Source organism: Trachypithecus francoisi, unplaced genomic scaffold, assembly GCF_009764315.1.
Source record: "Trachypithecus francoisi isolate TF-2019V2 unplaced genomic scaffold, Tfra_2.0 Lachesis_group19, whole genome shotgun sequence".
In the NCBI taxonomy this organism is placed as follows: domain Eukaryota; kingdom Metazoa; phylum Chordata; class Mammalia; order Primates; family Cercopithecidae; genus Trachypithecus; species Trachypithecus francoisi.
In genome coordinates this window covers 34,282,783-34,307,112 of record NW_022681464.1, presented here as the reverse complement: position 1 = coordinate 34,307,112, position 24,330 = coordinate 34,282,783, and the positions used below count along the sequence as shown (strand labels likewise).

General features: G+C 44.2%; 1 protein-coding gene and 1 non-coding gene across 5 annotated transcripts in view; both read right to left on the bottom strand.

The window, feature by feature from the left end:
* Window positions 1–18,074, bottom strand: part of ABHD3 (abhydrolase domain containing 3, phospholipase) — a 70,376-nt gene extending 52,302 nt beyond the window's left edge. For all 4 annotated transcript variants that reach the window (XR_004429251.1, XR_004429252.1, XM_033178163.1 and 1 more), the window contains exons 1-4: window positions 17,793–18,074; window positions 16,887–17,050; window positions 15,615–15,797; window positions 4,045–4,090 (exon numbers count right to left, since the gene is read on the bottom strand). Coding sequence is in view for 2 of the 4 variants with exons in the window: in XM_033178163.1 (XP_033034054.1) it covers window positions 4,045–4,090; window positions 15,615–15,797; window positions 16,887–17,050; window positions 17,793–17,954 (555 nt within the window). In the remaining 2 variants the exon portion in view is untranslated. The remainder of the gene's footprint in view (window positions 1–4,044; window positions 4,091–15,614; window positions 15,798–16,886; window positions 17,051–17,792) is intronic.
* A 3,906-nt stretch (window positions 18,075–21,980) lies between these two features.
* Window positions 21,981–22,150, bottom strand: LOC117064294. The gene has a single exon (XR_004429364.1). It is a non-coding gene; the product is annotated as a small nucleolar RNA SNORA81 (small nucleolar RNA).
* Window positions 22,151–24,330: the final 2,180 nt, after the last annotated feature.

Below are 24,330 nucleotides of genomic sequence, written 5' to 3'. Positions count from 1 at the left end.
TGGGACTACAGGCGCCCGCCACCTCGCCCGGCTAGTTTTTTGTATTTTTTAGTAGAGACGGGGTTTCACCGTGTTAGCCAGGATAGTCTCGATCTCCTGACCTCTTGATCCGCCCATCTCGGCCTCCCAAAGTACTGGGATTACAGGCTTGAGCCACCACGCCTGGCCAATTTTTTGTATTTTTAGCAGAGATGGGGTTTTACCATATTGGCCAGGCTGATCTCGAACTCCTGGCCTCAAGTGATCTGCCCACCTCAGCCTCCTAAAATGTTGGGATTACAGGTGTGAGCCACCGTGCTCAGCCTCATGTTTATTATTTCATGTGAACTTGAAACAACCTTGTGAGGTGGCAAGTACACATTATTATATTTCAAAGTACACATTATTATATTTCAAAGTTAAGAAAAGAGAAACACACAGGTTATTTGACTTGTACTTTACCACTTATAGCTGGTTAGTGGTGACAACAGAACTTGAACTTGGGACTTCTTACTGAGTCCAAGGTCCTTTCTGCTACATAAACCCAAGCTGCCTGTCAGACTGTAACTCTAACAGCTTAGTGTGTTATTAGCTATTCTGAGACACATATATGCTGGGGGGTACTAGTTAATCAAAATTTAACTGACATACTGTGTAAGACTCCAGAGACCCAGCTACTCTTATCTTACTTAGAACTCAGTGAATTCTTCTTGGAGGTTTTTCAAAAATACAATTAAAGCTTATGGGCTGAAAATTACTGGGTTGCTATACTATTTCAAAGCAAATTTCTAATTAACTTTAAATGCTAAGGAGAGAATTTTTTAAAGCATCCTTCCCTTTTTCTCTCCTCCTTCCTATTTGTTGCTTCTTTTTCTTTTTAAAAAATATATAATATATACACAATATATTTTACATATATAATATATACATTATATACGATATACTATATATAATATATACAATATATAATATATAATACATATACACATATTTTATATATATATCATATATATACACACACACATACATATTTGAGACAGGGTTTCAATATGTTGCCCAGGCTGATCTTCAACTTCTGGGCTCAAGTGATCCTCCCACCTGGGCCTCCCAAAGTGTTGGGACTGCAGGTGTGAACCACCACTCCCAGCCTGTTGTTTCTTAAGCTTCTAACCATCAATCTCCCCTTTTACTCTACACATGCCCTAACTAATCTCAGCTACTCTTGAGCTTCCACCTGCACAATGATAATCTCAGTCTGTCTCTCTCTTGCTTGCCTATTTTCTCCTGAAAGCCAGTCCAGTACATCCACAAACTTACTAAAAATTTCTACCGAGATGATCTAAAAGCATCCTAATCATCTAAAACGGAATCTGTTATCTCTGTTACATCATAATCTCACAAATTCTTCTAAATTTCCTATTTCAAATACCAGCATCTTCCATCAGCCAGCCAAGGTAGAAATATTACCTTTGACTCCCTTGTCTTTACTTCCCACAATACAACTAATACTATTTTCTTCCCCATGAACACTACTCATTTTTGTTATTTCTTCTTTATTCCCCTTCCATCTGCTTTCCAACTCCAAACTCCATGTAGGTCTGTAGTAACTGCTTTCTAACTGGCCTCCCAGCCTCCAGCCTCCAGCCTCCTTCCCTCCATCTCTTTCTTTCCTACACACCACTGCCATGGTTCTCTTTCTAAAACATGACCATGATCAAATTATGCCCTTGCTTCAAAATATCAATGATTCACTACCAGGTTTCTTAGGATTCTACATGTGATTCTTCAAAATCTGGCCCTACCCTTCTAGAAAAATTCCTGCCACTTCCAGAATAGTAAGAAAGCATAAAGCATAATGGTCAAGAACATAAGCACATAGTTAGATCATCTGGGTCTGAATCCTGGTTCTGCCATTGATTGGGAGGGGTAAGTTCCTAACCTACCAGTGTCTTGTTTTCTTTATCTGTAAAATGCAGGACAGGGCCAGGTGCAGTGGCTCACACCTGGAATCTCAGCACTGTGGGAGCATTGCTTGAGCGCAGGAGTTTAAGAGCAGCCCGGGCAACAGAGTGAGACTCCATCTCTACAAACAACAACAACAACAACAACAAACAAAAAACAAATAAATAAAAAATCAGCCAGGCATGGTGGCACAGACCTCTGGTTCCACCTACTTGGGAAGCTGAGATGGAAGGATTACTTGAGCCCAGGAGGTCGAGGCTACAGTGAGCTGTGATTGTGCCACTGCACTCCAGCCTGGGCAATAGGGCAAGACCCTGTCTCCAAAAGGAAATGGGAGATAATAGGGGCTATACTTACCTAAATCATTGGGCTGTTTCTATTTCTGAAGATTAAATAGGAAAAGACACAACTGATACATTCTACAGATTACATAAATATTAGATAAAATTATCATCATCATCCAGCCATAGTAAGTAGTTGCTATTGCATGCACTTTATAATACCCTGGTCTTTGTGCTGAGAAAGCCTCTCTCTCCCCTTTGGAGGTTCAATATCACAGCCTTCAAGATCCAACTTAGAATGCTACCTCTCTAAGTTCTCCCACCTCCCCAAGGCGCTTTGTTACTCTTTCCCTTTGTGCTCTGTAGCCTTAACAAAGGCTACTGTTACACTTAACACTGTGTATATTTTTATGGACTTGACTCTCTCTCCCATAACTAAAGTTTGAGCTCCTAAAGATTAGGGCTGTGTCTCATTAATATGTATATCTTCACTCTATTGCCTTCCACAGTGCCTGATTTAACAGGCACACACCACGGCTTTGCTGAATGAACAGATCTTTGTCCCTCACTTCATAAAGAACTAACGAGCTCAGCTTTGCAGCACATTATTTCCTTGAGAGCCTCAGACCATGTCTTCCCCCGCTTTGTGTCCTAGAAGAATGCACAGCAGACAGGAGCTGTTCAAAATGATTTGCCTGGGCCAGGGCCACAGTGACACATTCAAATCTTTCCCCTTTAGAGTACTATCTGTCTACGAGATTCCTAAAGGGCTGGACTGAATGAGGAAATGTGAACCTTCACATCAAACTATTTATTACAAGGCACTTGAGTGAGACCATAACACTCTGTTACTTTTGCTTTCGAAATCGTATTGATCTTCATTTCCTCCAGTGCCTAAGTCACTGTAAAGCAAAGTACAAGAGGTTTTTTCTTCCCAAGTTCTTATAAAGTGTTGACATTTGTGACCTGACTGTAAATTTTTATTTCCAGCATGACTTAATTATTTATAGTCTTAATGTCATTCTCTATCAATGACCCCAAAATGTTTCTTTCAATCCTAGTAGAATTGCCTTTGACCTGCTGAGACTGTAAAAAGTTAAAAAGCTGAAGAAAATGTTAGCGAGTGGAATATTTCTCATTCCAACTCACGGATTTAAACATCAGATAGAGTGATTTTCTAAGAGGTGAAAGATCTATCCTAGCAAAACCTCAGAATTAGATGGGGGGAAAAATACCTGGTATAAATTTTAAAAGGTTTCAATAATATTTCCACCATGTAAACTTCAGCTGGCAAAATACAAATATAACATACAAAATTGTTTTATAACAAATGTAAATTTCGTAAGTGGAAAAAAAAAATCACTGTATTAGTTAATTTGTTTTGCATTGGTTAATTTTTAAAGAAAATGTGTTTTGCATTAAAAATAAGGCCTTTTCTTCCCAGTTCTTCCCAGAGTCAGGAAAAGCTAGGTTGAGAGGGTAGAAAAAAAATGATGTAGGTGAATAATTATTGACGTTAAAATGTAGTAAATACAAAAGTTTAGTTACAAAATAGAATCTTACATTTTATAAAAATAGAAATATATTACATAAATTTTATTTATATATGAAATCTGAATGAGCACAGACTAAGGGAATTTCCCTGGTTATATAATTATGGGTCTTATAAATTTCCTTTTTTTCCACATCTGTATTTTTGTATGATAAATTTGTATTGCTTATGTAAACAAAGTTATTTTAAATAAAAAGAATATGCTTTTTGTTATAAAACTATAAATGATTCTTTAAAAAGTTAAGACTGTTGTCTTTTAAATTTACTTACCAAGAGATTCTCCCCCGCCACTCCTCTGTTGTTAAAAACCACACATCTAAAAACCAGGAAAGCAATTTTTGTTATTTCTACACATGATTCTTGCTCATGATATAATAATCTTACTGGCACTGATTTAGAGCACTAAAAGATTTTAAAAATCTGTCTCACAGGTATAATGTTTGACAATTTCATCTAAATGCACTAAAATAAAATTCCAGTTCTCTAAATTCCACATGTGGGTTCAAATTAGAAAATTGTATACTAAAGTGATGTTAATGTTTCCTACCAAGATTAGAATATTTCTTCCTATGCACATATGTGGGCCTCCAATAAGTGTTTTTAAAACATTTCTAAATACAAGTCAAATTTAAATGTTTTTGCTTTTTTTTTGAGATGTAGTCTCGCTCTTGTCACCCAGGCTGGAGTGCAATGGCATGATCTTGGCTCACTGTAACCTCCGCCTCCTGGGGTTGAAGCGATTCTCCTGCCTCAGCCTCTTTAGTGGTTGGGATTACAGGTGCCCGCCACCATGCCTGGCTAATTTTTCTGTATTTTTAGTAGAGATGGGGTTTCACCATGTTGACCAGGCTGATCTTGAACTCTTGACCTCAAGTGATCCACCTACCTCCGCCTCCCAAAGTGTTGGGATTACAGGCGTGAGCTACTGCGCCTGGCCATGTTTTTGCTTTAAACAAAGAAAAAATATATATCCTCTACCCATTGCATTTGTAACATTCATACGTATCTATTTATATCCTAAGAAACAGCTCTTGTTTCCTTAAGGCTCAGCAAACATGGACGCCAGAATTTTACACGAGGTATAAACATCATCGGTAGAGCTGCAAACAGCCTGGCACCTGAGCTGGTGGGATGGGCCCCATTATGCTACTGTTTACTGTTCAGCTGACCTAGGGAGGAAAGATGATCTTGTGCTTTCTCTGATCTTGTTTGCATCTGCGGGGTAAATGGGCTCAGATCAATGCAGAGGGTTTAGGTCAATGCTGGCTCAAGTAAGTACTCGGTGAAAGTTAGCTATTAGTAATAATGGTAGTTGTAGTGTCATGCTGGTTTCAAAGGTTATTTCGTATTTAAAATATTTAACTCTCATTTAACTTTCAGGCAGCCACAGCCCCAGATATGTATTTTTACCATCCTTAGACAAAATCCTGATTTGTGTCTACAGGGGTTCTCACTGATTTTGTGGGTCTATATTCATAAGAATTAAAATTTATTTTGTTTTTGTCTGATTACCTATCCAACCAATCAAGGCCATCTGAGATTCCAAATCTCTTCTTGTAGGGTGCTGCTGAGCACTGTACAGGTTCTAATCACCGATGAACCGACTGCTGTATAGAACATACACAACTCTGACTCTCTTCTCAGGGAGGTTAGATCTCAAGGCACACCACCTTCATTTAATGTGGTATGCAGGCTATGTTCTTGCAAAGGAATTTTCTTGCAACTGAAAAGTCATATAGAAAACTTTATTAGGCCCAGTTGAAAGAAGATAAATGTTTAGAAACCTCAGAAATCCTATTTGATCAAAAGCTAGAAATACTACATTTTACTGACTCACCTAACAGAAATCTTTTTTTTTTTTTTTTGAGACATGGTCTCACTCTGTCACTCAGGCTGGAGTGCAGTGGCGCAGTCACAGATCACTGCAGCCTCAGCCTCTCATGCTCAGGCAATCCTCCTGCCTCAGCCTGCTGAGTAGCTGGGACCAAAGGTGCACACCACCATGGCCCAGTTATTTTTTTTCTTTTTTTGAGACAGAGTCTCACTCTATCACCCAGGCTGGAGTGCAGTGGCATGATCTCGGCTCACTGCAACCTCCATCTCCCAGATTCAAGTGATTCTCCTGCCTCAGCCTCCCGAGTAGCTGGGATTACAGGCGCGTGCCACCATGCCCAGCTAATTTTTGTACTTTTAGTAGAGATGGGATTTCACCATGTTAGCCAGGTTGTTCTAGAACTCTTAATCTCAAGTGATCTGTCTCCCCTCGGCCTCCCAAAGGGTTGGGATTACGGGCGTGAGCCACTGTGCCCAGCCAGCCTGGGTGATTGTTAAAAGTTACTTGTAAAAACGATCTCACCACGTTGCCCAGGTTGGTCTCTAACTCCTGGGCTCAAGCGATCCTCCTGTCTTGGCTTCCCAAACGCTGGGATTATAGGCATGCATCACCGCGCCCGGCCAGAGAAATCTTAAATAAACTATAAATACATTCAGAAAAGTCAGAGTAGGCTCAGTGACTCCTGTATCTTTTCTTGTTAAAAACAATGGCGGCCGGGCGCGGTGGCTCAAGCCTGTAATCCCAGCACTTTGGGAGGCCGAGACGGGTGGATCACGAGGTCAGGAGATCGAGACCATCCTGGCTAACACGGTGAAACCCCGTCTCTACTAAAAAATACAAAAAACTAGCCGGGCGAGATGGCGGGCACCTGTGGTCCCAGCTACTCGGGAGGCTGAGGCAGGAGAATGGCGTAAACCCGGGAGGCGGAGCTTGCAGTGAGCCGAGATTGCGCCACTGCACTCCAGCCTGGGCGACAGAGCGAGACTCCGTCTCAAAAAAAAAAAAAAAAAAAATGGCAAGATGTCTTGATATAAATAAAATTTCAGTTGGCCATTTGTATTTACTTGCATAAGCACCTAAATCACACAGGAACCAGTGCTAAAGTTAATTATGACCTTGAAACTTGAAGCTCCCAGTCATTCAGAAAAGAATCACTTTAGAGTACAAACATTAAATAAGGATTAAAATGGCTTCTGGAGCAAGATGTCACCATGTGACTGCCAGTGAGAGAAGGCAAGAGCACTAGTGAGGGGAAAGAAAAAGAGGATCCGGAAACTCATGAAAAAGCAGCCTACACATCTAGGATTTTCTTCTAAACGGCAGACTGAGATATTTGCGCTTTTCTTCAGACAACTTTGGAAAGTGCATCATAGTGCTGGTAGCTCTTGCTAGAGGAGGAATTGTACTGACCACTCCATAGGGCTTTGTTCCTAACAATGTTCAGTCAGTAGCAGTCATCATTGTATACTTCAAGCCTTGGACATGGGGCAGCGAGATAAGGAAGAATGAGGGAGCAAAGCAGCTACAGAGGACAGCAGAAAGAAGGCTGCCATTCTGCCCTTTCCCCCACTCCAGCTGGGAATGAGCAACCAACTCTTTTCATTTAACCCCTTTGCTACCCTACAGTCATCAGGGAACACTGAGCTAAAAGAGTTGGCTGTCAAAGTACTATTGCTAAAGCATTGAGAGGTCTGTTAATCTCTTCTTTTTTTTTTCTTTAGAGATAAGGTCTCACTGTTGCCCAGGCTGTAGTGCAGTGGCATAATCACGGCTCACTGCAGCCTCAACCTCCTAGGCTTATGTGATTCTCAGCCTCCTGAGTAGCTAGGACTACAGGCGCATGCCACCATGCCTGGCTATTTTTAAAATTTTTTTGTAGAGATGGGGGTCTCCCTATGTTGCCCAGGCTGGTCTCGAACTCGTGAGCTCAAAACAATCCTCCTGTCTCAGCCTCCTAAAGTTCTGGGATTACAGGTATGAGCCACTGTGCCCAGCCTCTGTTTTTTTGTTGTTTTTTTTTGTTTTTTATTTTTTATTTTATTATACTTTATGTTCTAGGGTACATGTGCACAACGTGCAGGTTTGTTACATATGTATACATGTGCCATGTTGGTGTGCTGCACCCATTAACTCATCATTTACATTAGTTATATCTCCTAATGCTATCCCTACCCCCTCTCCCCACCCCACAACAGGCCCCGGTGTGTGATGTTCCCCTTCCTGTGTCCAAGTGATCTCATTGTTCAATTCCCACCTATGAGTGAGAACATGCGGTGTTTGATTTTCTGTTCTTGCGATAGTTTGCTGAGAATGATGGTTTCCAGCTGCATCCATGTCCCTACAAAGGACATGAACTCATCCTTTTTTATGGCTGCATAGTATTCCATGGTGTATATGTGCCACATTTTCTTAATCCAGTCTGTCATTGATGGACATTTGGGTTGGTTCCAAGTCTTTGCTATTGTGAATAGTGCCGCAATGGATCTAGAACTAGAAATATCGTTTGAACCAGCCATCCCATTACTGGGTATATACCCAAAGGATTATAAATCATGCTGCTATAAAGACACATGCACACGTATGTTTTTGTTTTGTTTTTGAGACAGAGTCTTGCTCTGTCTCCCCGGCTGGAGTGCAGTGGTGCAATCTCAGCTCACTGCAAGCTCCACCTCCCGGGTTCAAGCCATTCTCCTGCCTCAGCCTCCTGAGTAGCTGGGACTACAGGTGCCCGCCACCTCATCCAGCTGCTTTTTTGTATTTTTTAGTAGAGACAGGGTTTCACCGTGTTAGCCAGGATGGTCTTGATCTCCTGATGTCATGATCCACCCGCCTCGGCCTCCCAAAGGGCTGGGATTACAGGCGTGAGCCACCGCACCTGGCCACCTCTGTTAAGCTTCTGTAATAGCTCTCTCCAATTAATTTTTACAGTTACCTCAAACAATTCTAAAGGGCATGTATATGAGGGAAATTGTTCTGCAAAGCTTATTTTTTCTACATATTTGAACTATATAAATTTTTTCCTCAAAACATAAAGAAAAGAAATATCAAATAAAGAACTAATCTGTTAAGAAGAACTTTCTGCGGCAAGATAACCCATTAACCAGGGAAGCAGGTGGGTGCCCTCTAATGAAGGTTAAATAAAAGGAAAAGACTACCTATAGCACAGAGTTTCTCAATCTTTAGTACTATGGACATTTCAGCCCAAATAATTATTTGTAGCAGTGCTGTCCTGTGCATTATAGGATACTCAGCAGCATCTCTGGTCTCTACCAACTAGATGCCGGTAGCACATGCCCCAGGCATAACAACCAAAAATGTCTCCAGACATTGCCAAATGTTCCCTGGGGGAAAAACTGCCCCTAGGATGAGAACCACTGTCACAGTGAGGTGGACCAGAGAGCCTCAAATCTGCTCTGGCTTGAACCCTGGAGGTCAAGGTTGCAGCGCTGTCATCACACCATTGCACTCCGGCCTGGGTGACAGAAGGAGAGCCTGTCTCAAAGAACAAAAACAACAAAAAAGGTAGCAGACTCTGAGCTTGAGCACCTAAGAAAAGCAACGAAACTTACATGGGTTTTGAGTATCTGTCTAGGCCTAGTTTCCATATCTGTAATTTTATCAGGCAATCTGAAATATTTCAGTTCTAAGATTCCCCAAATCTTTGAGTTTAATAATAGAAATGATAATCAGCAAAGGGTAGAATGAGAGGAACATTCAGGGATCAGCTAGTCATATGATTCTGATTTCAGGTAATAAATTATAGTTTTTATCTATTTATTTATTTTCTATATATTTATTATCTATAACAACAGATACTGTTTACTAGTGTTTACTATGTGCCAGATCACGTTCTAAGCACTTTACATGAATATTAACATTGGAATAACTCATTTATTCATTCAATAATATTTACTGAAGATTGAATTAGAGCCTGTAGTAGAGAAACAAAATATCAACATAAGGTTCCTGGCCTCAAGGAGGGTACAATCTAGTTAGATTGAAAAGATATGCACCATATTTTCAGTTGAATGACTACAACAAAAGTAATAGAACAAGACAGTATAAGATTCAATGTCCAAGGAGTGGTATAGACAATAAAATCCTATGAAGTCAGGATGGGCAAAATTGATTAAGAAAGGCTTCATAAAAGGTAGATAGATCTTATGTTAGGACTTGAAAAATAGTAAAGATCCCTGGCTGGAGTGCAATGACGCAGTCTCGGCTCACTGCAACCTCCACAACCCGAGTTCAAGTGATTCTTCTGCCTCACCCTCCCGAGTAGCTGGGACCACAGGTACGCACCACCACGCCTGGCTAATTTTTGTATTTTAGTGGAGACAGGTGTCACCATACTGGCCAGGCCGGTCTCGAACTCCTGACCTCGTGATCAACCCACCTCAGACTCCTGAAGTACTGGGATTATAGGCGTGAGCTACCATGCCCAGCGTATTTACCCTTTTTTTAAAAATTGAGACAGAGGCCGGGCGCGCTGGCTCAAGCCTGTAATCCCAGCACTTTGGGAGGCTGAGACGGGCGGATCACGAGGTCAGGAGATCCAGACCATCCTGGCTAACACGGTGAAACCCCATCTCTACTGAAAAATACAAAAAACTAGCCAGGCGAGGTGGCGGGCGCCTGTAGTCCCAGCTACTCCGGAGGCTGAGGCAGGAGAATGGCGTAGACCCGGGAGGCAGAGCTTGCAGTGAGCTGAGATCCGGCCACTGCACTCCAGCCTGGGAGACAGAGCGAGACTCCGTCTCAAAAAAAAAAAATTGAGACAGAGTCGCACTCTTGCCCAAGCTGGAGTGCAGTGGTGTGATCTTGGCTCACTGCAACCTCCACCTCCTGGGTTCAAGTGATTCTCCTGCCTCAGCCTCCCAAGTAGCTGGAATTACAGGCGCATGCCATGATGCCTGGCTAATTTTTTGTATTTTTAGTAGAGACAAGGTTTTGCCATGTTGGCCAGGCTGGTGTCAAACTCCTGACCTCAAGTGATCCACCTGCCTCGGCTTCCCAAGGTGCTGGGATTACAGGCCTCAGCCACCAGGCCTAGCCTCATTCTATTTACCTTTAACTTACATAGTAAAGCCTTTGCTCACAATTATCTTAAACAAACGTAAGCCTAGTTTCCAACCCATCCATCCTGAAGTTTGAATTAGAGAACCTTAACAGAAAAGTACTTTGTTTTTGTTCGTTTTCAGGTAGAAGGAAAAAAGCAATGGTTTAACATCAACAACAAACCACTATGTCTCCTTTGACCATATGCTGGGAGTTAGGTTCTCTCTAATGTCTAAATCATATATCATATCTCATATCTCACCAGTAAATAACTGACAGTTCCCTGGTGACCTGACATAATTCATGACTCTCTCTAAACCTTCAACCTCTACACAAGATAGTAACTGGGTCAGAATGGCAAGTGCTCCCTGTGCTTCAGGGATATTCATACTGAAGATACTGAAATGCTCATGTATAGCACACATGGTAACATCTATGTACTCCCACAAGGAAACTACATGCTTCGTATCCCAAGAGGTAGATTTGCTTGTACTCGTTCTTTTGAATTATAAACTTTTTTTTTTTTTTTTTGAGATGGAGTTTTGCTCTGTCGCCCAGCCTGGAGTGCAATGGTGTGATCTCAGCTCACTGCAACCAACCTCTGCCTCCGGGTTCAAGCGATTATCTGCCTCAGCCTCCCGAGTAGCTGGGATTACAGGCACCCGCCACCACGTCCAGCTAATTTTTTGTAGTTTTAGTACAGATGGGATTTCACCATGTTGGCCAGGCTGGTCTTCAACTTCTGACCTGAGGCGATCTGCCCACCTCAGCCTCCCAAAGTGCTGGGATTATAGGCATGAGCCACTGCACCCAGCCTATAAAACATTTTCTACCCTGGCCAGGGAATAGAAGATGAGAGAAGGAAGACATAAACGTTTTCTTTTTTAAGACAGGGTCTTGCTCTGTCACCCAAGCTGGAGTGCAGTAGTTCACTGCAACCTCTATCTCCCGGGTTCAACCATCTGGGCCCATTGTAACCTCCACCTCCCAGGTTTAAGCAGTTCTTCTGCCTCAGCCTCCCAAGTAGCTGGGATTACAGGTGCCCACCACCACACCCAGCTAATTTTTCTTTGTATTTTTAGTAGAGATGGGTTTCGCCATGTGGGTCAGGCTGGTCTCTAACTCCTGACCTCAGGTGATCCACCCACCTTGGCCTCCCAGACTGCTGGGATTACAGGCATGAGCCCACATGCCTGTAATCTAAAGACCCACTTTGTGCAGGGCACCCCACCAAGTACTTTACACTTATTTTTTTTGAGATGGAGTCTTGCTTTGTCTCCCAAGCTGGAGTGCAGTGGCACAATCTCAGCTCACTGCAACCTCCACTCCCCAAGTTCAAGCGACTCTCATGTCTTAGATTCCCAAGTAGCTGCGATTACATGCGCACGCCACTACGCCTGGTAAATGGGGTTTCACCATGTTGACCAGGCTGGTTTTGAACTCCTAACCTCAAGTGATCCACCCATCTCAGCCTCGCAAACTGCTGGGATTACAGGCATGGGCCTCTGCACCCCGCCTACTTTACACATTCTAACAACCCTGTGAAGTAGGTGAGAACACTGTGATGAGGAATGTTAAATTAACTGTCCAGGGTCCCTTAGAAAGTGGCAGTTCCAACATCTGAATCCAGCTTGACTCCAAAGCCCAAGCACATTCCCTCATATTACACAGCTTTTCACAAGCCCTGTTATCTGCTAGATCCCATGCTACAGTACCAATGACTTAGATCATTTTGGTACCTAAAGACTCAACTCAGCCTTGTGCCAAACTTCCAGATCTATTTTTATTCTTAGCAGTCTTTAAAACTACCTGGCTTTCTGTGGTAGGTTGCAAAAACATCTTGAAGCTCTTCCTTTCAAGAGGCAGAGTCTATTTCCCTACTCTTTGACTCTGGGCTGACCATGTGACTTACTTTGACCAGTAGCACTGTGGGAGTTCTCAACCTGGGTCTCAAGAGGCCCTGCAGCTTCTGCTTTTGTAATTTAAAAAATTTTTTTTGAGACAGAGTTTCGCTCTTGTTGCCCAGGCTGGAATGCAATTGCGCAATCTTGGCTCACTGCAACCTCCGCCTCCCGGGTTCATGCGATTCTCCCTCAGCCTCCTGAGTAGCTGGGACTACAGGCACACACCACCATGCCTGGCTAATTTTTGTATTTTTAGTACAGATGGGGTTTCACTATGTTGACCAGGCTGGCCTCGAACTCCTGACCTTGTGATCCACACGCCTCAGCCTCCCAAAGTGTTGGGATTACAGGCATGAGCCGCTGCACCAAGGCAAAATCCGGCAACCTTTAAAAGCAACGGACAAAAGGTATGTGCACTGGCAACTCCAGGGCTTATGAGACTCGGTCCTTGGAGTTTCAACCACATTGTTTTTATTTATTCATTTATTTTTTTGAGACAGAGTCTCACTCTGTCACCCAGGTTGGAGTGTAGTGATGCAATCTTGGCTCACTGCAACCTCTGTCTTCCAAGTTCAAGCAATTCTCCTGCCTCAGCCTCCCAAGTAGTTGGGATTATAAGCATGCACCAACATGCCTGGCTAATTTTTTTTGTATTTTTAGTAGAAATGGGGTTTCACCATGTTGGTCAGGCTGGTCTCGAACTCCTGACCTGGTGATCAGCCCACCTTGGCCTTCCAAAGTGCTGGGATTACAGGTGTGAGCCACCATACCTGGCCCCAATTTTTTTTATTTTTATTATTTATTATTTATTTATTTATCTTTTTTGAGACAGAGTTTTGCTCTTGTTGCCCAGGCTGGAGTGCAATGGCACGATCTCAGCTCACTGCACCCTCTGCCTCCCAGGTTCAAGCAATTCTCCTGCCTCAGCCTCCTGAGTAGCTGAGATTACAGGTGCCTGCCATCACACCTGGCTAATTTTTGTATTTTTAGTAGAGATGGGGTTTCACCATGTTGGCCAAGTTGGTCTCGAACTCCTGACCTCAAGTGATCCACCCACCTTGGCCTCCCAAAGTGCTGTTATTATACAGGTGTGAGCCACAGCACCCGGCCCACATTGTTTTTTAAAAGCAGTTCTAAGTCTTGGGAGACAGCTCAGGCCAAATCTAGAAGCAGTAATTTAAATATGTACAAAAGGCTTTATGATCTTCTGTACCTTCTGAGGATGACTTTTAGGCCCCCCACAAAAAAAAAATGGAACCAGGCCAGGAACACTGACTCACGCCTGTAAGTAAGAGACTGCAGTGAACCATGATCATGCCACTGCACTCCATGCTAGGCAACAGAGCCAGATTCGGTCTCACAAAAAAAAAAAAAAAAAAGGAACCAAGCTCCACATCTAACTGTATGGTGCTTAAACATGGAATGATGATGAATTCCTACTACTGCTAAGCAAATTTCTTGAATATAATTCTTTTTTTTTTTTTTTTTTTAATTTTATTTTTTGAGACGAGTCTCGCTCTGTCGCCCAGGCTGGAGTGTAGTGGCCGGATCTCGGCTCACTGCAAGCTCTGCCTCCCAGGTTCACACCATTCTCCTGGCTCAGCCTCCCGAGTAGCTAGGACTACAGGCGCCCGCCACCTTGCCCGGCTAGTTTTTTGTATTTTCTAGTAGAGACGGGGTTTCACCGTGTTCGCCAGGATGGTCTCGATCTCCTGACTTTGTGATCCGCCCGTCTCGGCCTCCCAAAGTGCTGGGATTACAGGCTTGAGCCACTGCGCCCGGCCCTTGAATATAATTCTTGAACTTTATATCATAGTTCTTGAGAGAATGTTACTTCATGGACAAAATAGGCTATTATTTATAAAAGATCAGAATTAACTTGTTAGAATTGAGTTAGCTATTATGGAATTTATATCAAACATCAAAATGTTCCTCCTTTCCTTTTTTTTTTTTTTTGCCCAAGTTATCACTCTGTCATCCAGGCTAGAGTCCAGTGGCACGATCACGGTTCACTGCAGGCTCTACCTCCTGGGCTCAGTTGATTGTCCTACCTCAGCCTTGTCAGTAGCTGGAACTATAGGTGCATGCCACCATGCCCGGCTAATTTTTGTAGAGACTAGGTCTCACCATGTTGCCCAGGTTGGTCTTGAACTCCTGGGCTCAAGCAATCCGCTAGCTTTGGCCTTCCAAAGTGCTGGGATTACAGGCATGAGCCACTGTGCCCAGCCTAAAATTATTTTTTTAAGGTAAACTTACCATCAGCTTTTCACACAAGTGTTTCAAGTTTAACAAAAGATACAACTCTACTTTAAACACAACTCAGAGTGTTACATTACAATAATTACCATCAGCTAAAAAAAAAAAAAGTCTGCAGCACAAAAAAGCAGTACTTTTTATGACTCTACTTTAAGATTCTAGAGCTGAACTTGAAACTTAAAGTTGCTAAATCACTTGCAAAAAAATTAAATTGTACCTGGTGACTGTGCTTAATAATGATTACTCAGAAAAGCCGTGGCATCATCAACTGGAGACTAGCCAAGTGCACCTGCAAACTCAGGTGGTCAGAAGAGGCAGAGATCATCTTTGATAAATAGGGATGACCTATAAACTGATTCTGAATATCTTTTGTACTTGGGAGCTGAGCCAGGGTGACAAGATTAGTGAATCCAGGCCCCAGAATGTGCCATGAGGGCCACTGTGTACTCTCTCAGGGGTTTGTAATTGCTGTTCTCCCTCTATAACACTCTCTCCACTGGGGTGTGGGGGGGGAGGGCTCAGTCAATGCTCTGATGAGTCTAATTTCATTCATTAATTCAGCCTAAATCTGCAGGGTGCCTACTATGCTAAGTGACATTTCTTGTGAGATGATTCAGTTATGCATCTTCCTGAAAAAAGAGGAAAAAAAGAATGCAGAGAAAAATAATAACTTAAGGGACTGCTTTTCTATGCAAGAAGTACTAAGTATTTCCGAAACAAATATGTAGATATAGTTGTACTTCATTTGGAATGGATCAAGCGACAAAAAAGAAATCTTTTACTGGTACCTGTATCCTAATTCTTCACTAAGATGGATCATATGAAGGATATACGACTCCTTGCTTGTTCCAGTGAGGCCAGGCAACAATAAGATGGTAGGTCTGGTGCTGGCATCCATATAACACGTACTGTTATCATTATCAAACCAGTCCAGTGAAATCTGTCCTCCGTCTGCAGTTTTAATAAGTTCACTGAAAGGAATAATTCAGAAGACATTACTATTTACATGTTTTAAGTCATGTCTTAATTTTCTGTTTTAATTCTAAACACATGACATTATTTGGTCATCGAAAAATAACATTTTTCCAGCATTCATGAACACACACCCATATCTCGATCTACATATCATTTTCTTTCATTAGAAGGATTTTATGAAGATTAGTATCAAGTATTTCCAGCAACCTCCGTACAAGGTCGTATATAAAGATGAACTGCGAATTATTAACATAAATGAATACTTACTCACTACTCTATAACACCCAGCATTCAACCCTTGTTTGATTGAGGTCACTCAACTAATGCGACAGGGAAGTCTGAATAAGTAAAATGCTGATCTAATCTCTGACCACCGCTCTAGCTCTTCGGACTCAATAATGCAGTCTCCCTGTATAGTATACTTCAAGATTTTCTTCTGAAATAATTTAAAGTTATTTCTCACATAGTATTTATAAACTTACAGAATTTTCCCAAACAAACAGTATAAGTTCCAGGCAACAAAATAAACTCCAGAAGGATAGATGACTAAGGGAAATTAATAACAGGCACCATTTGAATCTGGTTCCTGATAAATCCTGGACCGTATCTTTAACACATCAAGAGCTATTATCATCAAGATCCCATTTGCCTGTCAATAGGAAGTCATTTTACACCAATCAATGGCCCAAAACCCAAATTAAGAGGCATCCTTCTCGCCCCACCTCCACCCCCAGTATCTGCTACATATCAATGAATGACTGCAGATCATCAAAGGATCTGGGTCTTTTTGACAGATGTATAACAAACTGCGAGACAGTAATCCCCAAACACTTCTCTCATCCTAAAAATAAACTATTTACATCAGGTCGGGGGGTTAGGGCGGGGACCAGGAGGCAAATACCTGAGTATTTTCCTGCAGCTGGGGGTGGAGCCGGGGACATACCCTCCATTTTCATTCCCTCTTTCTGTTCTATATACTTCCTAAAGCAGAGATTCTATTAACCAAGAACTGGGAATCAGCAAACAAACAAACAAACAAAAAACTGTGATTTTGCAGAGATGTCTGAAAACGGAACTTCACTTACTTCCTGTACTGCACCGGTGGCTTCGAAGTGATGAAAGGTCTAAGCAGGGTCTGTCCTCGACTCTCCCAGCACCAGACCGTCGGGTAGTACGTTTCTGTCACCACGGGACAGTGGTCTTGAAGGAAGCGACTGAAACTCTCACCCCCCGTCACTAACTGGGGTTTCTGAAGGGAAAAGCAGTATCAGAGAAGGGCCCAGAGCAAAGTTTCTGCCAACCGTAAACCAGAAACCGGTAAAGACTTGTCGCTCGCGCGCGCGCTCCCTCCGATTACATCTCTTTCTGGAGGGCTGACGCAAAGAATTCACAGTCACAGAGGACTGAAACGGGGGTTTCGCCAAAGCCCAGAGGGGAAGGCAATTGTTTGTTTGTTTTTACCTCCGCCTCCCGGGTTCAGGGGACTCTCCTGCCTCAGCCTCCCGCGTAGCTGGGATTGCAGGCGTCCGACACCACGCTGGGCTAATTTTTTGTAATTTTAACGGGGGTTTCACCGTTTTGGTCAGGCTGGTCTCGAACTCTTGCCCTCAAGTGATCCACCCGCCTTGGGCTCCCAAAGTGCTGAGATACAGGCGTGAGCAACCGTGCCTTGCCGGGGGTCATTTTCAAAAGCGCCACGGCATTCCCGAGCGCGCCGCCGGCTTCGCGATCTGCGACCCGGCAGCGCCGCAGCGCGGAGGTCAGCAGGGTCCAGGCTGCGCTCCCAGGACCGCCCGGCCGGGACCCCCAGGGAGCGGGCGAATGGGCGGGGACTGTCGGATTTCCCGCTCGCGCTCGTGGCGGCCGCTCAGGAGCAGCTCGCCGCCTGTCCCCGGGGCTGCCGACCTTCCCTGGTCGCACAGCCTCGCACTGCGCCTGCGACCCTCGCTCCCGGCCCAGCAGCCCGCGGCCCTGCGCCACCCCCGGCTCACCTTGGCAATGCTGCTCAGGTAGTAGCAGGCATAAGCGACGCTGAAGCCCAGGATGAGGGATAAGCCCACCCCCGAGCCAAAGAACCCCACCCGGACTTGGTGCTCCAGGTAGAGGGAGAGCTCCCGGGACAACATCCGCAGGTCCATGGCCAGGCGCTGCATGACCCCTGGAGCGCTGCGCGCCGGTGCTGCGGCGGGAGGAGAGCCGGCCGGCGAGCGGGCGAGAGCGGGCGCGGCGCCGCCGCCTATCCCCAACTACAGCGTCTCCTGCGGGGCGGAGCGGCCCAGGGAGGCGTAGCCTGAAGCTTCGACCGCCGCCGGCTCCGCCCCGGCTTCCCGGAGCCGCCCCCACTGCCAGCCACTCAGGAACCTTCCAGAAGCGCGGTTCCAAGACCGGCCACCGGGAGGGCGGGCGGATCGGGGTCTCCAAGCGAGGTCGCGGTTGGCGACGTTGAGCCCCCAAGAGTGGGCGGAGAACTGAGCCGACTGCGGAGATGGAGACCGGCCAGGCAGCGCCGGTTAAGGTCCCGCACCTGCTGCCCCAGTGACCTTGCATGATTCCGCTCTGCGGTGGGTGTCCCTAAACTAGAGGTTTAGAGTGCCAGGGAAGTGTGCCTTGCATTCAAAGATTTGGGGAGTTAATGCCAAAGATATGTTAGCAGATAAGAATCCCACATCCCCTAGACGTTTGCGTTGGTCCTCAAGACTATGGAAAGAGAAAAAATATTCTATGAACCTTCAACAGTGAGGACATCATACTCGACTCTGAATCACTCTGTGAATCTTTTTAGTTGCTAAGTGCCACTTAAATGAGAAGTGGTCTCTGAAAATAAATGAAAAGGTCTAGAATAGTAACCGGGATTCAATTGTTAAAAGCCTATTTGTGGTTCATTAATGCTTTGAATTTAGAGACTTACGGAAATTCACACCAATTACCTAATGTACGGACAAGGAACCGTTTATGAAGTAGGATCTCCTAGGCTTATTTACGGCAATATGATAAGTCAGTGTACTTACGGGTATCTGAAATGGTTAGAAGATTTAATAGCCTATGCCTCTTATTATGAACTCCTCCCTCTGAGAGGTAGGAAGAGTGGCAAGACTTAAACAGACGAGAGAAGGGAAAGTCCTGTCTAGATTATGAAAAATGTCACAGGATTTTAAATTAATGATGTAACTTAGATGGGGACATGAGACGGGCCAGAAGTGAGCAATTTATTTGGTTTTGATTTGGTCATTGCAACTGGGTGGTTGGCTGCAGCACACAAAATAATTCAATTACCTTTACTGAGCCTGTTTTTTTCTTGTTTTAGTCATTTGTAGCATAACAATTTCGACTTTATAGAGTTCCCAAGAGGACAAAATAGTGTATGTAGTGGACTCCCCGTGAGCAGAAGTAATTTTCATGCTCTGGCTCTCACACCTGGGCGCACATAGCAAACGTGAATGCATATGCTGCTTGCCATCCTTGAAAATTCCTGGCATTCATAACCCCTGAACCTGCCTTCTGCACTGCCTACCAATAAATGCATGTATATTTCAGTTTCAGTTTGTTCTGTTTTTGTTTTTTTGTTTTTTTTCTTGAGTCAGAGTTTCACTCTTGTTGCCCAGGCTGGAGTGCAATGGCGAGATCTCAGCGCACTGCAACCTGTGCCTCCCGGGTTCAAGCGATTCTCCTGCCTCAGCCTCCTGAGTAGCTGGGATTACAGGAATGCACCACCACACCCGGCTAATCTTGTATTTTTAGTAGAGACGAGGTTTCACCATGTTGACCAGGCTGGTCTTGAACTCCTAACCTCAGGTGATTTACCCGCCTCAGCTTCCTAAAGTGCTGGGATTACAGGCATGAGCTACTGGGCCTGGCCAAGTTTAAGTTTAAAGTGAAAATATCATCAAATAAAATGTCTGTCTGAGCTTGGGCACTATATCAAAATACCATAGCCTAGGTGACTTAAACATACATTTATTTCTCACTGTTCTGGAGGCTGGAAGTCTGGGATCAGGGTGCCGATGTGGTTGGGTTTTGGTGAGGGCCCTCTTTTGCCTTGCAGATGGCTTCTCTTTTGCTGTGTCTTCCCATGGTGGATAAAGGAAGCTCTAATGTCTCTTCCTCTTCTTTCACAGGTACCAATTCCATCATAGGGACCCTGTCCTCATGATGTCGCCTAAACCTAACTGCTTCCCAAAGGCCATGTCTCCTAATACCATCACCTTGAGGGGCTAGGGCTCCAACATATGAAGGTGGAGGTGGGAGACACACACATTGATGCCTATGATATTTTATAGGCATCATGGTGTGTAGAAAGTTTACTGACCTGGGAGTAAAAAACAGCTGTGAACTCATCCACTAAACTTAGGCAAATCAGTTATTCTTTGGGGGCCTCAGTTCCTTGTCTGTAAAATGAGATGATTGAGATGGAGGTTGTCCAAGTTTCTTTCCTGTTAGAAAAACATTCACCATCTTTCCTTAGAACTACTATTTTGGCTGGGCGTGATGGCTCACGCCTGTAATCCCAGCACTTTGGGAGGCCGAGGCAGTTGAATCACTTGAGGTCAGGAGTTCAAGACCAGCCTGACCAACATAGTGAAACCGCATCTCTACTAAAAATACAAGGAAATTAGCTGGGCATGGTGGCGGGTGCTTGTAATCCCAGCTACTCGGGAGGCTGAGATGGGAGAATCGCTGGAACCTGGGAAGGCAGAGGTTCCAGTGAGCCGAGATAATGCCACCGTACTCCAGCCTGGGTGACAGAGAGAAACTCTGTCTCAAAAAAAAACAAAAAACAAAAAACAAGAAACTATTATTCCCAATTTATACATGAGGAAATGAGAGCTCAGAAAGTTTCATTCATTCACTCAACCAGTTTCTTCTTGGGTGATTACAGGGCACTGAGGATCCAATGGTAATAAAACTTCGAGTCTAGTGTGGCAACAGAGGAGTAAGCAATTACATTACAAAAAGTGTGGTATCTGGGGGTGGTTCCAGATGCAGCAGGCACAGCAAAAATCAATTTGGGCTTACCATATGCAGAAAGGAACTTTAGTACAATGGCATTTAGTAGCTGATGAAACTCCACAAGGACCAGAGAACAAGGCTTGGAAGTTAGGAACAATGCCTTTAAAAGTCATGGTGCTGGTGCTGTGATGACAATACTCCTGCTCTCTCTAGGCTACACTCCATGGATTTGTCATCCAGACCAACTACACTGGGCACGAGGCTGTGTTCTAAATCCCTGACACTGTTGCCTCTGGAAACAGGGTGTTACCACCTCTGCCCCCTCACTACAATGGATTATCCCTGCTTCTTAATTTCACTGTATCCTTATTTATTCAAAGTCTGTTGTGAATGGAACTGACTGGTGCAGTCTAGGTTGTATCTCAGCTTCCTCCCTGCTGTGGAGGTAGGAAAACAAATATCTGGCATTTTCAGTGTCTGTGGTGGGGCATGGATGCTGCTTCATTTGGTGAAGAGTCCCCACACACAGATGAAGGTTCAGATGCTGGGCAGTCAATAAGAATGCAAATGTTTATTTACTTCAAGCATGTCATGGAGCAACTTAGCCACATCCAACAGTCTAGGGAAGATCAGAAAAGACTTCCTGAGAGATGTGAGCAAAGACCTAGATAAGAGATGAAGGTAAAGAGTTTGTATAGGCTGATTGAACTGCATGTGCAAGGATCTGAAGATGGAAGCAAATAACAAGTGAAATAAGTTTGCACAGCAAATGAGTGGGGTTTGAACCAAATACTGGGTGCTTCCAAAACCTGTTTTGGTAATTACAAAGCCAATGACTTTCCTCACAAGAGCTCACGACTTGTGTCACTTTGGTATCATAATCTTTCTTTCTTTTCTTTCCTTCCTCCCTCCCTCCCTCCCTCCTCCCTCCCTCCCTCCTCCCTCCCTCCCTCCTTCCTTCCTCCTCTCTCTCTCTCTTTCTTTCTCTCTTTTTTTGACAAGGTCTTGCTCTGTCACTCAGGCTGGCATGCCATAGTGTGATTATGGCTTACTGCAGCCTCAACCTCCCAGGCTCAAGTGATCCTCCTGCCTCAGCCTCCCAAGTAGCTGGGACCACAGGCCCATGCCACCATGTCTAGCTAAGTTTTTTCTTTTTTGTAGAGATTGGGTCTCTTTGTGTTGCCCAGGCTGGTCTCGAACTCCTGGGCTCAAGCAATCCTCCTGCCTTGCCCTCCCAAAGTGCTGGGATTACAGGTGTGAGCCACTGCGCCTGGCCTCACCCTAGTCTTTACAATCCAATGCCGTTATGTTTATTCTTGAGTGTACTCTGCTAGCATTATCACAAAAACCAAGATACGGTCCTAGTTTCTGAGATTTTAGCACAGTGCTTATACAGGAAGCTATGTTTATTTTTTAAAATCCTGATCAAGTCTGTAGTTGAAGCGACAGACCTAAAGCAGCACAGTTGACCTTTATAGGTTGGTATAAAATGCTCATGAAGCTCTTTGCCATTTTTTTTTCTAACTCTATTTGTATGTCAAAGGAGAAATCAGAATTGCATAGAGAAGGTGTGGCAGGCAGACCCTAAGGAGACCCCAGTGATCTCTGCCTCCTGGTGCCCTTGTCTTGGAGTGTAGAGAGGACCTGTGATTCACTTCCAACCAATACAATAGAGATAGCAAAGGTAATGGGACGTCAACACTCCTGGGATTACACTATGTTATATAAGACTCCTTAACAGACTGAAGCTAGACTGTCCTTTCAGCCTTGAGGAAGCAGCCATGTGAACTGGCCCGGAGAGAGGCACACAGCAGCGAACCGTAGGCAGCCTCTGGGATCTATGGGTGGCCTCCATCAGACAACTGCAAAACACTGGTGTCCTGAGTCCTGCAACTGCAAGGAAATGAATTTTGACGACAACCTGAATGAGTGTGGAAGGAGATTCTTTCCCAGTCAAATCTCCAGATGAAAGTACAGCATGGCCAACATTTTAACTTCAGTCTTGTGAGCCCCTGATTAGAGGACCCAGTTAAGTTGTGCCTGGACCTGTGACCCAGGGGAACTGCCAGATAAGAAATGTGTTATTTGAAGCTGTTAAGTTTGTGGTAATTTGTTATGCAGCAATAGAAACCTAATAGATAATATAAAAGGGTCCTACAAAAACATTTAAAGATTAATAAATATTAATGGCTAATTTTTTTGCCCACCAATGTATCTATTATAGGACTGTTTTATATTTTTTATTAGTTTTTTTTTTTTTTTTTTTTTGAGACGGAGTCTCGCTCTGTCACCCAGGCTGGAGTGCAGTGGCGCGATCTCGGCTCACTGCAAGCTCCGCCTCCCGGGTTTACGCCATTCTCCTGCCTCAGCCTCCCGAGTAGCTGGGACTACAGGCGCCCGCCATCTCGCCCGGCTAATTTTTTGTATTTTTTAGTAGAGACGGGGTTTCACCGTGTTAGCCAGGATGGTCTCGATCTCCTGACCTCGTGATCCACCCGTCTCGGCCTCCCAAAGTGCTGGGATTACAGGCTTGAGCCACCGCGCCCGGCCTTTTATTAGTATTTTTTGAGATCGGGTCTTGCTTTCTCACCCAGACTGGGGTACAGTGGTGTGAACCCCTCTTGCTGTAGCCTTGAATCGGTCTTGGGCTCAAGCAATTCTCCCCACTCAGCCTCCTGAGTAGCTGGACTACAGGTGTGCATTACCATGCCCAGCTCATTTTTTTGTTTTTGTTCTTGTTTTCATAGAGATGGGGTCTTACTATGTTGCCCTGGCTGGTCTTGAACTCCTGGCCTTAAGCAATCCCCCCATCTCGGCCTCCCAAAGTGCTGGGATTACAAGCCTGAGCCACCAAGCCCATCTGGAATATGTTTAATAAATTAAAGATTTCTGGCCGGGTGCGGTGGCTCACACCTGTAATCCCAGTACTTTGGGAGGCCAAGGAGGGCGGATCACGAGGTCAGCAGTTTGAGACCAGCCTGGCCAACATGGTGAAACCCCGTCTCAACTAAAAATACAAAAATTAGCCAGGTGTGGTGGTGGGTGCTTGTAATCCCAGGTACTTGGGAGACTGAGGCAGGAGAATTGCTTGAACCCGGGAGGCTGAGGTTGCAGTGAGCCGAGACCATGCCATTGCACTCTAGCCTGGGTGACACAGCGAGACTCTGTCTCAAAAAATAAATAAATAAATAAATAAATAAATACATAAATAAAATAAAAAATAAAGATTTCAGCTCTTTCAATCAATATTCAAAATTAAGAAATCCATTAAGAGATTTTTCTTCTTCATACCTCTCTTTTTTTTTAAATTGCCACAATGAACATTATTTTTTTAAGAGTAAGGACTGATTTTTTTAAAAAAAACCAACTAATTGTAAAGGCATAAATCACATGAAAAGATATGTAACTAAACGTAAGAAAGGCCAAAACCTTTGTTTTTCTTTGAGACGGAGTCTCACTCTGTCACGTAGGCTGGAGTGCAGTGGTGTGATCTCAGCTCACTGCAACCTCCATCTCCCGAGTTGAAGCAATTCTCTGCCTCAGCCTCCTGAGTAGCTGGGATTACAGGCACCTGCCACCATG